This window comes from Pyxicephalus adspersus, chromosome 4, assembly GCF_032062135.1.
Source record: "Pyxicephalus adspersus chromosome 4, UCB_Pads_2.0, whole genome shotgun sequence".
In the NCBI taxonomy this organism is placed as follows: domain Eukaryota; kingdom Metazoa; phylum Chordata; class Amphibia; order Anura; family Pyxicephalidae; genus Pyxicephalus; species Pyxicephalus adspersus.
The window spans coordinates 10,930,090-10,947,945 of record NC_092861.1 but is presented as its reverse complement, the minus strand read 5'-3'; the positions used below and the strand labels follow the sequence as shown (position 1 = coordinate 10,947,945).

Genomic DNA, 17,856 nt, shown 5'->3' with positions numbered 1-17,856 from the left:
CCAAAAGTGTAAATTACAGAGCTGCAAATAATTTAAAAATACTTGAAAAATGTTTGGGTAGTTCCTGGCAGTCCTTACCGATGACATTATGGGCCCCCCAAAAAAATGCTATACAGTATAGAGAAATTAGGAATAAACAGCACAGACTTTAAGCCCTCACACATTACCCTTTCTGATTAATAAAAAAAGGAATTCTTTGGGGTTTTGAGAGGTAGCAACTGAGAAAGCAGCAAATAGGAATATGACCAAAAATCATATAAGCGTAAGTAGTAATGTGAGTCACTGATTAAAAAAAATGTTCCAAGGATACTAAGATATTATTATAGCATGCTATTATTCTACTACTATACTTTGAACCTGGCAGGTTACAGGAAACTTTGATATAGCAAAGTAACTAGAACAGTAGGTTATATGGTGGGTGACAATAATTTAAAAAATGTGCCAGGGATAGGAAGATAAAATGGAATCTGGTGGCATTTAAAGTGAAGCTACAGTTAACAGAAGAAATGGATAGAAGGTAAAAGAAGCCTGAGCAAACATGTTCAAAAATGTAATCAGAAATGCAAACATCATGTAAAAGCTTTTGGGAAGACTACTACTTTTTTTTTACCAGAACTGAGCAGGATTTGATACATTTCAAATAAGGTCTTCATCATCTAAAATCATATGTTACTACACATATTCAAGGAATGTCTTAATTTTGGGTGTATCATTATTACCTTACCCGGAAAAAGAGGTTCGCTGTTTGTGTTTTCAGGCTGAAATGTTCACGTAATCGGTCTTTAAAAAAGCAGTTTGGAATCTGTATCGATACCTGCGTGAAATTATTATAAAACTAGAAATATAAATCCCTGGGATAATTTGGGTGTATGTATTCAAATGCTCTTTACCTGTCACTTCAATTTATTTGTACATTTTGTTTATTTGTCTAAGGGCATGATCAAAAAACACCCTGGAACACTGAGGAACACCCAGATTAATTGCTTATCAATATGCCAGTGACTCATCATCTATATTGTGAATCTTTTCAAAATTGTTATTGGTGCCAATATTTCATGGAATTTATTTTGCTGTGGGTGTAATTTAAATGTCAATCTTCTGCTATACACATGCTTGTACAGTTTTAAAGCTGAACTATACTCAGCTCCCCTCCCCTCACTACTCCTGCTCAGTGTTTTAATGTTTAACTGTAGTTACACTTTACAGGCTGTGTATAGCAGAGTTCAGAGACAGAGATAGGTGCAACCCAACACACTAATGAGGGAGAACATGGAGTGATAAAGATTAGTTTATCAGTGTACTGCTTCTCCTTTCAGTAAGCAATCACAGGGTAATAGTGGACAGGAGATCTGTAAGTAAAAGTGTAATTGTGCCACAAAAACATCAGGACTCTGCTAAACAGAGCAGAACTGTATGTGCTGGTAGACTTTCAGACAGGATTGACATGAATACAAATCATTTTTGCAGGTAAAACAGTTTCCATATACATATTTTATCTCTCTAATTAGCTGCATTCCTGAAGTCCAGCTGTAAAGGCTGATACCAAGTAAAACTCAGGCACTTGTGTGGTTGCATTAAAAAAAATGAACAATACAGAATTGCATAATTGTTCCTTTTGCTACTGTCTGCATTCCCTTTTAAAATCACAGTTCAGTGAAAATTGGGTCCCATCAGTGTGATTTACACCACTCACTTGTATGGCTGTGAGGTTAAAATGTTAATGTGTAGTAATACCTAAAACTTGTTTGATGATGAACACAAAAAGAAAGTCAATAAATGTATAGTTTTTTCAATGCTATACAACAAATAATATTAGTATGTGGTGTATTTTTAAAGATACCAACAACAAAGAGAACAACCAAAAAAATTGCTGGTAAAAGCATAGAAAAATCAAGTATTTTATTTCATGGATCATGGAGCCCACACCTGGGGAAAGTTTGTATGGCTTATAGAACACATAATAGGCATACCATGCTATATTTCCATTTTATTTTGGCTAGAAAGACATATACTTTTTTATTATTATGAAGTTAGGCTTTGGGCTATTTTAGGAGCTGAACTCTTCTTTAGAGATCCAGCTCCTGAGTACTAACTGGAAAATTCCAAAAAAAGGAGGCACGATCAGGAGCTACTCAGTTGATGAACTCTATGCACGAGAATTTATGTCTGGCACCTCTACCAGCTTTGTCATAATACACCATTCTGACCTGGTGTGCCAGTCAGTAAAGAAGAATGCACTATTGAAGTACTACCTGGTTCTCCAGCCAATGGTTTATTATGAAACTGTGTCATGAAAACAGAGTGGTCACTGTTAATCATCTTCATCCTCCTTGTGCAAGAGATTTAGTTGTGATTATTAGCACTCCTTCATCAAGTTTATGTAAAAGAAGGAACAAACTGTTATAAAGGTAAAGCTGCACTCATTTCTGGGTGGGTATATTTTATTTTGTTACTGGATAATTTACGTCCTGTAAATTAGGTTTCAATTAAAATTTCTGTATTATAGCTTCATTGTCAAGAATCATTAACACGTTGTTAAGGTTTCGCCCCCTGGCGGGTGACCTGGGATTACCTGGGGTGCAGAGTCTAAGTGTTTCCTGGTTTTCACCAGTGCAACCCACAAGGTATGATGGGCCTGTGACCCTAATGGCTACCGGACTACATTGGTGTGGAAGAACACCAGGTTGGGGCCCCCAGGCTCTTCCCACCAAGGGGGAGCGGGACAGAGGGCTTTGCTATAGGGACAGTGCAGATCAGGAACTCAGCTGACAGCAGAATGTATAGTCCAGGCGGACTGGTGGGTGACGCGGGATTACCTGGGGCGCAGAGTCTAAGTGTTTTCCCAGTTTTCACCAGAGCACCCCGGAAGGTATAATGGGCCGTTGACCCCAATGGCTACCGGACTGCATTGCTGTGGAAGAACACCAGGTTGGGGCCCCCAGGCTCTCCCCACCAGGGGCGAGCAGGACAGAGGGCTTTGCTATAGGGACAGCGCAGTTCAAGAACTCAGTTTACTGCAGAAGGTGTAGTCTAGGCAGACTGATGGACAGAGCAGGCGGCAGGCAAGGCAAAGTCAGGTAACAGGCTGAGGTCAGGGCAGGTGGTAGGCAAGGCAAGGTCAGGTAACAGGATGAGGTTAGGGCAGACAGCGGCCAAAGCAGTGTCAGGTAATGAGCTGAGGTCAAATACAGAGAGTCTAAACAAACAACTAGCTGGCAGAGAGGCAGAAAATGCACTGAGGATCCAGCAACTAGAGCATGGAATCAGGGAGGTATAAATACAGCTAGCAGCCAATAGCAGGCAAGTTTGGAACCAGGAACCACTCTGCTCATTTGCTGCTCGCATTTCCTGAAATACCCTTCAGCTGAGCACAGCCTTCGAGAAAGTGCAAGTAATGCTAAAAAAGGTATATATTTGCACAGCTAATGGGAAACTGAGGATGCTGCAGACTGCTGGACAGATGGTTACACACATGCTTTGTCCATGCATGGCAGGGCAATGGAATTACTTAATGAGTAATATCTGCACCCCATCAGCAAATAATATTTTCCTCCCCCCTCCACCCTAAGTTTAACTTTCAAAAGCAAAGTAAAATGTGTTTTGTTCATATACGGTGTAGCCACTTAACTCTTTAGATTTTGCGTGATTGGCTTCTTCCAATATTTGGCATACACACATATTCAGTAGTTTGCCACTTGCTCACTTCTTGGATGGGATACCATTATAGAGAAGGCATTTCTGTTGTTTAATGCCCTACCTTCCTACATACACCCATCTCTTGATAAAGGGCCACAAAATGCATAAAGCTCCTCCACAGGACCAACTACTTTTCTAGAATCTGGAAAATCTAATCTGGAATATCTATCTATTTCTGTAGGGTACTGACTGTGTGGTGTTGTACTATTTATTATTTCCCTCTGTTGGTGTTTAGTTCTCTGAAATGGTACACCCCCCACCCCCCCAATACTGTTACAGGGTTGAGCTATAACATCCATTCACATAGTATTTGCATGGTCACTTTTTTGGTAAATGGCAATGCTGCAACCAAGGGCACAGGGAATCGTCCATTTGCAAAATACTAGCCAACCAAGTCTTGGCAAGCTGGCTACACAAGAAAAAGAGGTCCTAATGCGGTGAATCGATCAATTGAGGTTTATTGCAAATCAAAGCACAAATGCATCAGGAAGACAGCTAATTTATTGATGCATCTTTAACTGGCAGGTGCTTAGTTAGTTTTGCTCAAATAAACCTCAAACAGAGGTTTGAGGGTCAAACAGAGGCACCAAATTTTAACTTGCCAACAAAGCTTAACTAAAACTTAGGAATTTGAGCAGCAACACTAATCAAAACATGTCAGGGCACACAATCTGCGCTCTGTATTTGTGTATTCTGGGAAAAAATGTATTAGATCTTTTTTAAACAGAGGTCACTGATGCAAAGAAACAGAATAAAAACAATCAGGGGGACTTGAATCTGGGCTGGGATAGCCAAAAGTTCACAAAATTGTGATGCCATGAACAATGCTATAGGGCAAGGGTCAGCAAACTCCGTCCTTTAGGCCAGATATGGCCTAGCCGGTAGTTCGTTCTGGCCTAAAGCCCCCTGGCCGATCCGGCCTAATGCCACCCGGCAACCCGCAGCTCCAGAGCCACAGGTTGCTGGATGGAACTGCCAGGGGGCGTTAGGAACTACCGTAACCGCTGGAGCTCCGGTGCCGCCTCCCTGCTTTTGCTCCCCAATTTACCATGGCCAGCATTGATACTTCCACCGCTGCAGTAAATAGGGATTGCTCCCTGAAGGTAAATCCCTCTCCTCCACAATGCATACGGAGGAGAGGGATTTCACATCAGGGGTGTTCCCTGGTGGTAGGCGGAGCCATTAAGGCGGGGCTCCAGCCTGGTGTGCTCCCGCCCTCCCCTGAAATGGTGGTCATAAAAGTTTGCAGTGCCCTGCTATAGGGGATACCTTGCGGGTGGTGATTTAGGCAAACACTCCACCTTTTAATTTTTATTTTAATTGGTTCTTAATTATTTGGTTTTATTTTTTGACTTAGGTCCTTCATTAGGTGTTTTATTAAATTATTGTATTGAATTATTATTAATATTTTCATCGTCTTCCTCTGTTAAAATACATAAGTGCAAGTAATGCTAAAAAAGGTATATATTTGCACAGCTAATGGGAAACTGAGGATGCTGCAGACTGCTGGACAGATTATCTGCGGACGGAGTGGTTACACACATGCTTTGTCCATGCATGGCAGGGCAATGGAATTACTTAATGTGTAATATCTGCACCCCATCAGCAAATAATATTTTCCTTCCCCCTCCACCCTCAGTTTAGCTTTCAAAAGCAAAATGTGTTTTGTTCATATACGGTGTAGCCAATTTACTCTTTAGATTTTACGTGATGGCTTCTTCCAATATTTGGTATACACACATATTCAGTAGTTTGCCACTTGCTCACTTCTTGGATGGGATACCATTACAGAGAAGGCATTTCTATTATTTAATGCCCTACCTTCCTACATACACCTATCTCTCGATAAAGAGATGCATAAAGCTCCTCCACAGGACCAACTACTTTTCTAGAATCTGGAAAATCTAATCCGGAATATCTATCTATTTCTGTAGGGTACTGACTGTGTGGTGTTGTACTATTTATTATTTACCTCTGTTGGTGTTCAGTTCTCTGCTTGAAACGGTACACCCCCACCCCCCAATACTGTTACAGGGTTGAGCTATAACATCCATTCACATAATATTTGCATGGTCACTTTTTTGGTAAATGGCAATGCTGCAACCAAGGGCACAGGGAATCATCCATTTGCAAAATACTAGCCAAAAAAGGCTTGGCAAGCTGGCTACACAAGAAAAAGAGGTCCTAATGCGGTGAATCGATCAATTGAGGTTTATTGGAAATCAAAGCACAAATGCATCAGGAAGACCGCTAATTCATTGATGCATCTTTAACTGGCAGGTGCTTAGTTAGTTTTGCTCAAATAAACCTCCATTCTGTTTGAGGGTCAAACAGAGGCACCAAAGTTTAACTTGCCAACAAAGCTTAACCAACACTTAGGAATTTGAGCAGCAACACTAATCAAAACATGTCAGGGCACACAATCTGCTGCGCTCTGTATTTGTGTATTCTGGGAAAAAATGTATTAGATCTTTTTTAAACAGAGGTCACTGATGCAAAGAAACAGAATAAAACAATCAGGGGGACTTGAATCTGAGCTGGGATAGCCAAAAGTTCACAAAATTAGTGATGCTTAATGCCATGAACAATGCTATAGGGCAAGGGTCAGCAAACTCTGGCCTTTAGGCCAGATATGGCCTAGCCGGTAGTTCGTTCTGGCCTAACGCCCCCTGGCCGATCCGGCCTAATGCCACCCGGCAACCCGCAGCTCCAGAGCCACGGGTTGCTGGATGGAACTGCCAGGGGGCGTTAGGAACTGCCGCCTCCTTGCTTTTGCTCCCCAATTTACCATGGCCAGAATTGATACTTTCACCGCCGCAGTAAATAGGGAATGCTCCGTGAAGGTAAATCCCTCTCCTCCACAATGCATACGGAGGAGAGGGATTTCACATCAGGGGTGTTCCCTGGTGGTAGGCGGAGCCATTAAGGCGGGGCTCCGGCCCGGTGTGCTCCCGCCCTCCCCTGAAATGGTGGTCATAAAAGTTTGCAGTGCCCTGCTATAGGGGATACCTTGCGGGTGTTGATTTAGGCAAACACTCCACCTTTTTATTTTTTTTTAATTGGTTCTTAATTTTTTGGTTTTATTTTTTGACTTAGGTCCTTCATTAGGTGTTTTATTAAATTATTGTATTGAATTATTATTAATATTTTCATCGTCTTCCTCTGTTAAAATACATTAAAATGCTTCTCTTTTGTTACACTGCATTATTGCATTTCTAATTCTTATACTAAACATTTTTTATGAAGAATTCAGTTTTTTCTTTTTTAAATAAGAATTAGTCATTGCACATAGCCAGCAGTATCGTGTCATTGCGTGTTTTGACATCTAATACAAACTGCTTTACATTCAAATGCATGCCAACTCATGTCCACATAAAGTGATGTGTTTTATTGCATTTCCACCAAGATGTCACACAATTTGAGGTTTAGGTTTGCACAAGCATAGTTTCTCAACTATTCAAATGAGTTTTGATCTTCCAATTCCTACTTGCTACTTGGTCAGAAGTCCTATTTCCTAATTAATACCTCCCCTGACAACCCTCAGCTAAAGGCAATGTGGCCCAATGAGTACCTTAACAATAAGCTTAAAATTATATCGTCCCCTATTAAGATACACAGTATAGAGTGTTCTCATTATCTTACAGATTTTAGAGGTATGGAATTGAATACGAATGCTACATACAGTGTAAGGCTAGGTACAATTGTTCTCGCGCGATAATCGGCTCAGGGACGATATGGGCCGATAAGCCTACGTGTGTACAGTGCTTGTCGTCCATTGTCCGAACGACCGTCTTGGCAGATCCACGGACGATGGATGACGAAAAATCATAATAGAAGTGAAGGGGGAGAGCGCGCATCAGGGTGCGCTCCGTCGTTCTCCCCCCTCCCCTCTCCATAGAAATGTTGTCTATTTATAGTGAGCATCTGATGGCTAAGGGTCTGCTTTAGGGCAGAATCTACACAAACTTTTTCCCCAGCTATTACCTGAGGCTTTAAAAGCCCATGTTTGAAATTCCCATGCATTCTAATGGGCTAATCTACACCGGGGCATTTCCTTAAGGCACGTTTTTTGAGCGTTAAAGATAACGCTCCTTGCAACAATTTAAACATAAAAGCTAAGGGTAAAGGCAAGGTAAAGGTAAGGCTTTTACTCTTTGCTTTAATTTTTAAAAGTTTTTATTTTATTTTATTTTTAAACATTTAAAAACATCAATAAAATGTCCTATTTAATTCAATGGAGGCTTTTACAATCGGTTTTAGGCTTTTTATGTAAGCTTTCATTAAAAACTATTTTTAGCAGTACTTTGGAATCTGGAAGCCCCCTTTATTAAGGGGACTTCCAGATCTCCGTCGCCCAACCCTGGAGAATGAGTACAGCGGTACATAAAACCCCTTATTATTGCCCTGAAAGGATTAAAAATATGTGTAAAAAATAAGACGAGACTTTAATGTTAAAGTAATTTATTAGATGTGAGTGTTTTGTGTAACTGTGTTAAACTTTTTATTTACGCGTCATCCCACAATGAAAGGATGATTCCCACAGCTGCATTTATGCCATGAGCACAACCATGGGACTCCTGACAGTGTGGGATCCCCAAGCACTAGAGGGCGGTCTGCTCTACTCTGCACTCCTGACAGCTCCACTTTCTTGATTGCTTCCCAGTGTTCTGCATCCAATAACACATGCCACAGCTCCGATAGGGCTCAGGGACCAATCAGGAGAGCCAAGCTGTCAGGATTGTAAAGTAGAGCAGATTGCTCCGCTCCATGATTGGCTGAGAAAAGGGAAACCCTGATGATATTTGAGCCGTAATCAGGGTTTCCTTTTTCTCAGCCATTCAGCACTAGTCTTGAATGGGGAGACTTGTCCCTATTCACCTTTAGAGCTGAATGGCTTTAGGGGAAACTTGATGATGCTTGAGCCTCATACCCTACACATACTATCAGTGTAGGGTATGAGAAGGTGCACAGGTACTTCTTACTTATTTCATTGAGTTCCATCTGCAATCTGGATATAGTATTGGGCAGTATAAATGCACTTCCAGTGGGTACCTGCTCTCTTTTCAGAGATCCCATACTCTATAATTAAAACACTTTTATTAAAACACAAAAAATGAAATTGTATTTTTCCTGATACTGAGATCCTCATCCATGTTGTGTTGCTCATATAATATGTTTTGACACATTAGGATTATGGGTCCTGCTTATATTGCTCCCCACCTGACTGGATCAATGAGGTGTCGCCACCTGTAAAAATGCTTTAGAATGTTATTTCCCAGTAAGAGAGCAATATTGTGTTCATCCATGCATGAAGGGAGTAAAACATGTAAGCAGGCGAATGTTTCACTCATCTGCTTGGTCCTTCATAGCGATATTGCCACTGGCATGTTCCTACTAGAGGAAGGTCAAAAGTGTGACATATGCCTTGGTGTCATGATGCCCTTAAAAAATTATCCTTCCTTCCTTTTTTTATTCAGGTAACTCACAAGTGAAAATAAGAAATTCACTTAGCAAACTGAATTATCCCCTTGTATGGGATAGTTCCTTTAGTTCAATAACTGACAAACTTCACTACTTCACACCTACCTATAGATTGCTGATTCTTACATTTGTAATTTAATTGTAAAGGTTCCTTTACAGTTCTCATGTTTTTTAGGACTTGATCTATCTTTTAATTCATTTTGTTATGTGAGGGCTTACTTCAGTGGAAAACAAAAAATTTTTCTGTGTTTGTTGTTTTTTGTTGTACTTTTGTTACTCTATGGGCCTGATTTATTAACCCCCCTAGCAGTAATCCCTAGTGTGACTCGGGGTGGAATTCACTTTCAAAAAGCGGTATCCCTGAGTCACACTCTTACCTTTGCCCCGCGCTCCAGCAGTGATCAGTCGATCCTGCTTTTATGCCAGGGCGTCTGTCCATCGGGGGCATGGCTGGGCGGGAAATATAAAAGCAGATTACCGAGTAATCTGTTTTTAAATGCCGCCTGGGTCAGAGCCACGCCGCTGCACCTATTATCAATTAGATGCAATGCACCATGTAGGATTTCTGCATGGTGCATCACATCTAACTGCTGATTTCCCGGTGGCATCACCCCTGGAATTTACTGTAGCTGCTCACATCACCCGGAGGATGTGTTGCTCGCATCCTCCGGGTGATGCAAGCAGCCGTTGGTGGATTCAGGGGAGTGAGCAGCGCGGGGTCATCCCCATCGCATCACCCGGTAAAATGTGACATCTTCCGAGTGATGCGGTGGAGTGATGGATTCTGGGGGCGGAAAATTTAAAAGCAGATTACCATGCTTTTACATTTTTTTTTACAGTAAAATACACAAAAAAACACATAATAAAAGTACAAGTACACATTTTAGTCCACCAAGCATCATTGCCCAGTGCCCTGATTTACATTTTGCCCACTGTTAGCCCTGATCTTGGTCTGACCTTTTGATGACTTATAAATCACTTCCTGAATGTATCATTTCATCACTTTGTCTTTAACCTTGATTGTTCCTGACTGATTGCTGGAGACCACATGGCATCCAAAAGGCATCTCCCCGGCGCAAGCGCTGTTTTGGAGGAATTTGAAAGCAGCGATAGCGATTTGGAATCCCTTGTGGAATCAAGCGATAGTGATTCACCAGGAAATTTGTCATCAGACAGCGAAAGTGAACTGAGCAAAGATTCTGAACCTGAGGTCAGTGCTGTGCACACATGGTGCTCCATTGACCTTGATGCGGACCAGACAGCACTGCCAAGATTTCCATTTACCGGCACACCTGGGATGAAAACTGAGGCTGAATACGACGACCCCCTGGCATACCTGAAGTTGTTTTTGACCGAAGTTATCCAAAAATTTGTTGCGGAGACAAACAGGTAAGCTGCTCTGTGTTTGCTAACTTTTTGATATTTTTGAATTTTTTTACTAATTTTTTTAATGCAAACGTATGGTGCTCAGTGTTTGCTAACTTTTTATTTTGTTATTATGCCAACATGTATGCTTCCCTGTGTTTGCTAGCTTTTTGAAATTTTTTGCTATTTTATTTGTTTATGCAAACATATATGCTGCTCTGTGTTTGCTAACATATTATTTGCAACCTTCACCACACTATAAAAGAACATATCCTAAAAAACTTTTTTATTTTGTTTTATGCATGTACACTGGACAACAACAAGGTGCTCCACACCTAAGGTTTGCAAGAAGCAGAAAGTGGGAACCTGTGACCAAGGATGACATTTGGCTGTTTTTGGGCTTGGTGATCCTGCAGGGAGCTGTGGGCAAACCCGTGCAGAAGTGGTACTGGTCAAAGAACAAAATGATTGCCTTCCCATTCTCTGGCACAGTCATGCCAGAATACTGATTTTCCCTCTTCATGAAGTACCTGCACTTCGCTAACGATGAAGAATTTGATGAAACTACCCATCCTGCACCAAAACTGAAAAAAATGTAGGAAGTGTCACAGATGATTGTACAAAATTTCCAGCAGACCTATGTGCCAGAAAGAGATGTCAGCATTGACGAAAGTCTAATGGCTTACAAGGGAGGCTCAGCTGGGTGCAGTACATTGCGTCAAAGAGGGCACGATTTGGCGTGAAGACCTACTGAATACAACCCACCAACCCAGAAAAAGGCCGCACCTACAAGGATGTGCGTGGTTTGCTGCTCAAAGACCGATGACAGAGGAAGGAAGAAACGCAAAGAAACCAGGTTCTACTGTCCTGACTGTGATGTTAGACTTTGTGCAGCACCCTGCTTCAAAATTTAACACACCCGCGATGTCAACTAAAAATGTAAATATTGTTTGTTTCTAAAATCTGCATTTAATTTATATTATTATTTATCATATAATATTGCACCCTTGTTTGGAAATTTTCAGTGAGAAACTTTTGATAAAATATTTATTTTTTGATAAATTACATTTCTATGCAATAAATATAAGATCACTTTTTGCATCAAAAAAACGACAGAACGCTAGGGAGGGTTAAAGGCCTGAAAGACGGAGGAACATATTCTGTCATTGGTGAACCTGGGTGATCCAGCAAACCTGGAATGGATTTGCTTTTATTTGGCAAATGTTTAATTCCTGGACTACATCCATTCCAGATTTGCTTTCTCAGCTAGGTTCACCCATAATAGTCTATCTTTTCCAGTCCTTGTGAACCTTGATAAATCAGACCTTATGTATCTTTGTTTATGTTGTTTGTTGCCTTGTTCCTTTTTGTTCTTTAACCTCCTGAGCGGTAACCCCAGGTGTGACTTGGGATAGAAAAATGATGCTTGAAAGAGGTAACCCCGATTCACACTCCGGGTTAGCTAAACATTGATAAGTAATAGTAAATAGAGCCTTACCTGATCCGCCAGTGTCCTCCTTCGTCCTTCCCGGGGACGTCGGTGCATACAGATGACCTGTTCAGGGCGTGGCGGGAAATTCAAATCTATTTTTTATTGCAATTAATGCAAAATAACTGCATTGAATGCAATACGGTGAATTTATATACGTAAAAGCAGTACTGTGTCTTTCATGAAAATGTATTTTACAGTATAATATAGTATAATATTTTTTTTTGAATGTTAAAAAATTAAAAAAAAAGTTTAAATTTTTTTTAAATGTATTTAATGTATTATTTTTACATGATTTTGTGTTTCAAACTTTATTAGACTCATACTAATATATTATATTGTAAGATAAATTATCCCACTCATCCCTATTTCATCCTCTCTGGGGTAACAGTAAATTTGCACCAGGATTTACTTTACATAGCATATTTTCACAGAACTTAGGAAAAGATTTCTCTTCATGTTGGAAAGAATTGTTTTACTTTTTCAGATTTAATGTTACTGCTCATGAGAGGCTCATTCCTTATCTTCCCATGATTTGTGTGACCTCTTGGACACAATGTTGCTGGCCTTGCCTGCCCTTTTAAAGGTCATTTCTAAATTCTACTACGTCCTTCACTACTTCAAAATCACTTCAAGTCAGAAAATGTCCTTGCATTTTCGATAAAACATACATTTATCCAATACAAGCTCAGCAAATGGGTCTCTCAGATTCTGATACCTGCCTGTAATGTGGTTCTCCATCTGCAAATTCATACCACATCACGACCATGGCAGACTTGAGGAAACCTTAAATAACACACCAACCTTATCTTGTGGGTTAAATTGGCCATAGCAGCACCCTTTTATTAACAAAATAACATTTTACAACATATTAACCAATTAAAGTGCACCAACGTCCAGTAATAAAGTCTATGAAAGCATCCTTTTACCCTTAAACTGACCCCTCCACTACCAGAACCAGGCCCCCAGTTGCTCCCATACTGACTCGGGGACAGATTGCGGGTATCCTTCTCCCTTTTCTTGCCCCCACAACAACCTAGTGTCATGCGAAGCTCCCCCTTACTAGGAACTCTGTATACCCTGCTGAGCTCCCACCTCTCCTCTAATGTTGTATTCTACCCTACTCCTAAAGTCTCTTGGATCCACCCCCCACGCCTGCTGCTATGACAACACCCCCTCTCCCCTCAAAAAGAAGTAAAGGGAGGGTGGGCTGGAATATTTCTTCAGGTCTCTGGGCAAATTGACTGGCCCCCTTTCTGGGACCCTCCTTTATTACTTTTTTACCCCTCGGCCCACCCACTTGGCTGACCCTCCCCAAACCCCCCGTGTAAAGAGAGGTGTCACTCTGCCTTCACTTCTGACATTCATCATAAACCTTAGTTCTAATCCAGTGATTGTTCTCTGATCAAACATAATTTAGAAAAATGTTAGCAAATGTATAAAGCACATAAATTAGCAGTCTAGCTAAGATGGATAAATAAATATTATTGTTTCCTGGAAAGAAGAAGGAAAGATTCCTTTTGGCTGCTCACCTAAACAAAAAATTGAAATATGGCTACATTATTTTTGCTGAAGTGATGAGCCATAGGGAAAGTTAATGATCTTCTTCAGGCATTGGAAGGTGTCTGAAGCAGGGTTTTCCCAATAAAAGCCGGGTATAAGGCTGTGCTCAAATGGGTGGTGAGGTAGTAGTGCAGTTAGCAATCGCTCATGCCCAGACACGTTGCCCACGCTCAAAATGCGTCATATAGGACCTGATTTAATAAAGCTCTCCATGACTGGAGATGATACGCTTTTATCAGTGAACCTCGGGGATCCATAAAATATGAAATGGAGCTGAAAACATTATTCTAACTTATAGGTTCGCTGATGAAAGTGTATCCTGCGAGAGCTTTGAATAAAGTCCAGTACCTGTACACAGTTTTTAGGGGAGGCCAAACTGCCAGCTGCCCAGGGCCCCAGTTTATAGAATGGCAGGGGGTGAGAAGCTGTGCATTTGTGGATCATTTTTGCCATGGCCTCATTTTTTAAAAAAACCATCCCTGACATGACTCAATCTATTAAAAACACAAACAATGCTCTGCTCCTGAACTTTATTCTCTTTAGTGGCACATTTCCTAAGGATTAGTTTATGAAGATGAATAAAGAATGAAGAAATTACACATAGAATTGACAGGAATAACACCTAGACATTTGCATAAATATATATTATATATGTTTATATATGTTTCAAATGTCAATATTTCAGTGCTGTACATGTATTTTTCATTGGACTTTTTTAATCTTCATCATTAGCAATTCCCCTGTTATGTCTCATAAATACAGAAAGTTATGTTAATTGGCTAACTGGTGTTATTAAAGTGCAAGCTCTTGGAACTATTTTAATACCTGAGTAAGTAATCTTAGCAAACCTGAAAGCTTGTACTTTTAATGACGGGGGTAAAGGAGATCATTACCCTACAAATAATAATTATTCTCTGCACTTTTGGGTGTATGGAAAGCATATCCCCCCATGTGTTTTTACCCATTCCTACTACCCCTCCCTGTAATTCAATATTTTAATGTAATATTATCCTGTCTCTCCTGTCTAAAGATTCTTGTGTGAGCATCCAAGAGTCTGAACCTATTATTACTGGCAAAAGGGCAAGGGGGTAATCACCAAGTTCCAGGTTTTATAAACTGTAATACATTGGGGTGAACTGACCCTTCCCCTCTATACCAAACAGATGTGCTATTTTGCTGTCAGAGAGATAGAGTCCCCCTTTTTATTGGGGCAGAAATTGAGGATAATTCTCCCTTAAGAGGACATAGATTGCAATAAATTACGAACTTTCGCTATGTGTAGCACTGATAAAAAGGCGCCTCACAATATTGGTATGCATTTATTATTTCTGAATACAGTATTCTATATCCCATTTATATGTGGTAGAATGAGAACATCATTTGGTGAAGAAGAGAAACCACAAGGGGGTAGGCAGGTATGGTTGCCACAGTTGCTTTAAATTTTATAGTGATCTATTCCAGTAAATAAAAACTTAGTCCTATGTTGGGCTTTAACATCTTGTTTACAGAAAGCTTATGTAAACACAAAGGCTGACTGTCTTTGTCACACAGACATTAATGGCTGCCTTCTAATTTTACCTGCCTGGCTGTCTCTGGCCCTAACAATTTTATGTCATTGGCCTTTCATCCTGCAAAACAGATCCCAGGTTAAACTCTCATTCAGAATACTATCTGCATGAAGTTTGGGTGTAAAAACTTGTCTGGGTTAATTAGATTGTAAGCTCCTAAGAGGGACATTTTGTGACATTCTCACGTTGGAACACATTGCATAATATGTCAGGGCTATAAATATATGGTAATATTAGAATATGCCTATGCAGTGTTCTGCCTCTCCAGTCTAAGCACTACAATGTGATCTCTGTAACTTACAGTTGTGATGAGATGGCTATAACTGCAGTCTTAGGTGAATTGGCAGTTTCTTGTTTTGTCCAGTCTTCGGAAGAACCGTAGCAAGTGCGGGTTGCACATCAGTCCTTTTCACTGACACTGGACCTCTGTGGTCTCCGTGCGTTATGCACGTGTTTGCAAGTCCTGGAGAAGGTGGACTGAAAGGGTTACAGTCACCGTAGAAGAAACTTGGGTCATTCTTAGAATCAGCGATTTCCTGTATGAAGGTACAGAAGTAGGAAAAGGGAGGAAAGGAAGCTCCATGCCTTTTCTTGTAAGATGATCCTTGACTAATCCATTTTTCTTGGATGCCATATGGTAGCTTAAGAAGAATAGGGTTGATGCCACGAGGGGTGTCAAGGTTACTAAGTCTGGGTAGGCGGGTGTCAGCTTTCGCTAGTTGAAGCTCTAGTAGAAGATCACTAAGTTCTTGAAGCTTTAAATTGTCTTTAGTTGTAATCCTTGGAAAGCCTTGCAACCTTTTGAGTAAGGCTCCGATGGCCTCGGAGCTGCCGAAGCTACGTTCAAGTCTGTCCAAAGCAGCGTTGAGACCTGCAGGAGGATTGGAAGTGTAAACTGTGTAAAGTGTAAAGTCTCTTAATACGTTCAGCTGACTGAGGACCTAGCTACCTGATGAGTAGATCTAATTCTTCTGCAGCAGTGATATCTAGTTCGTTTATAGTGGCCTTAAAGGTGAATTTCCAGCCTCTGTAATTTTCAGGTTTGTCATCAAACATGGTGAGGCCCGTCCCAAAAGTACATTTGGGTGTATTGTATAATTGGCCAGAGAGGGATCTACCAAAGAGGTGGTTAGTGACATAGCCAGATTAAGATTTGCTTTTTTTTTTTTTTATTCAGTTTACAGACATTAAAGCATCCAGTCAGGTGCCTCATTTTGAACTGCTGCAAGCCTGTTGCTATCCCACATAGCAAGCTCACAATATACTGATTTTCTCACCGCTTTCAGCATGTTGGTTGCAGTTGGGTCCACAGTCCTTCTGCACTCATTGACTGCATCCAGAAGCTCTTGTTGGTTGGCTGGTAGTAGAGTTGACAGTGAAGCTGCTGGATCAGTAGCCTGCAAGAGTTATTATAAACATTTTTGTTTTAGTGGAAATATAAGCCAGGAGACTAATATTTAAAAAATAACTCCCATTCTGCTGTTGATTATACTGTTGACATTCATTAGTGGCTAACAAAGATTCTAAAGAGATAACGCTAACATTAAGAACCCTGTCACCAGTTTACCATCCTCTCTGCCTGATGGCTTGACCAGAAGTTTTAGAGCTTAGAGTAGTAGATCCACATTGGTGGCTGTTTCAGCCTTGGAGAGCTTTATTAAATCAGGCACTACAGAGAAACTCACTAACTTACTTTAGTTCAGAGATGTGCTTACTTTATGTTTCTTACATATACAGTATCTCTGAGTGGAAAAAATAAAGCAAGAATTTGTGAATGACATACCTTTGCAGGAACTTGAGAAAACAGGGCCAGTGTGCAGAGGATGGGAATTAACATGGTTCTGACCAGTCCTGTAATATATTTTTGTATATTATTTTAGTATTCTTTCAATTACAATAATTTCAATGTAATTTATTATATAATTTGAGGTACCTACCAGATAACTCTTGAGTCTTGCAGAGAGATCAGAGTGATGTAGGATGATCAGATCTCAAGGTTCCTTGTAAATCAATAATGTTTGAAAATCAATAAGGCTGACCACAATTACATATGTTTTTTTTGCAAATAAGGCTTATGCAAGATAACACAATTAACCTATTATCATTTTCCTTTGTTTATTTCCCGTGAGTTATGCTGCCAGCAATAAGGGGGAAGTCCCACTTTTGTTTCTTGGCAATGTTAATAAAAGTAAAAGAAGGAAATGGTTTTCCCAAAACTGTCCACATAGGCACACCTGGGCAATAATCCATGAAACAAAAGTCATAGAAAATTGAAATAACAACAATGCATTTTCAATGACATACTATGGTAGCATGTCAAGAATAAGTGTAAAGGGCCAGTTTAAAAAAGCAGATGAAGGGTCCGTACCAGAGAAGTAGTTTATTTACCTCTCTGGTGGTTTCTGTCTCCTATCATCACTTTATTCCAGTGCTGCAGCCTCAGTTATACTCTTTAAGCCTGATAAATTAAAGTTCTCCAAGGGTCAAGAGGATACACTTTCATCAGTGAAACTGGGTGATCCAGCAAACCTGGAATGGATCTGGTCCAGGATTCAAAACATTTGCTAGCCTCCCTAGCGGTATTCCCAAGTGTGACTCGGGGTGGGAAAAATTGCAAAAATCGGTAATCCCGAGTCACACTCGGGGTACCTTTGGGGGACCCCCTTACCTTATCCCCGCGCTCCAGCGGCGATC

General features: G+C 40.6%; 1 protein-coding gene across 1 annotated transcript in view; it reads right to left on the bottom strand.

The window, feature by feature from the left end:
• Window positions 1-17,137, bottom strand: part of LOC140329969 (cysteine-rich venom protein-like) — a 35,289-nt gene extending 18,152 nt beyond the window's left edge. Inside the window, exons 1-2 of the mRNA XM_072410356.1 lie at window positions 17,100-17,137; window positions 16,946-17,013 (exon numbers count right to left, since the gene is read on the bottom strand). Of these exons, the coding sequence (XP_072266457.1) occupies window positions 16,946-16,999 (54 nt within the window). The 5' untranslated portion in view covers window positions 17,000-17,013; window positions 17,100-17,137. The remainder of the gene's footprint in view (window positions 1-16,945; window positions 17,014-17,099) is intronic.
• Between the last annotated feature and the right edge of the window lie 719 nt (window positions 17,138-17,856).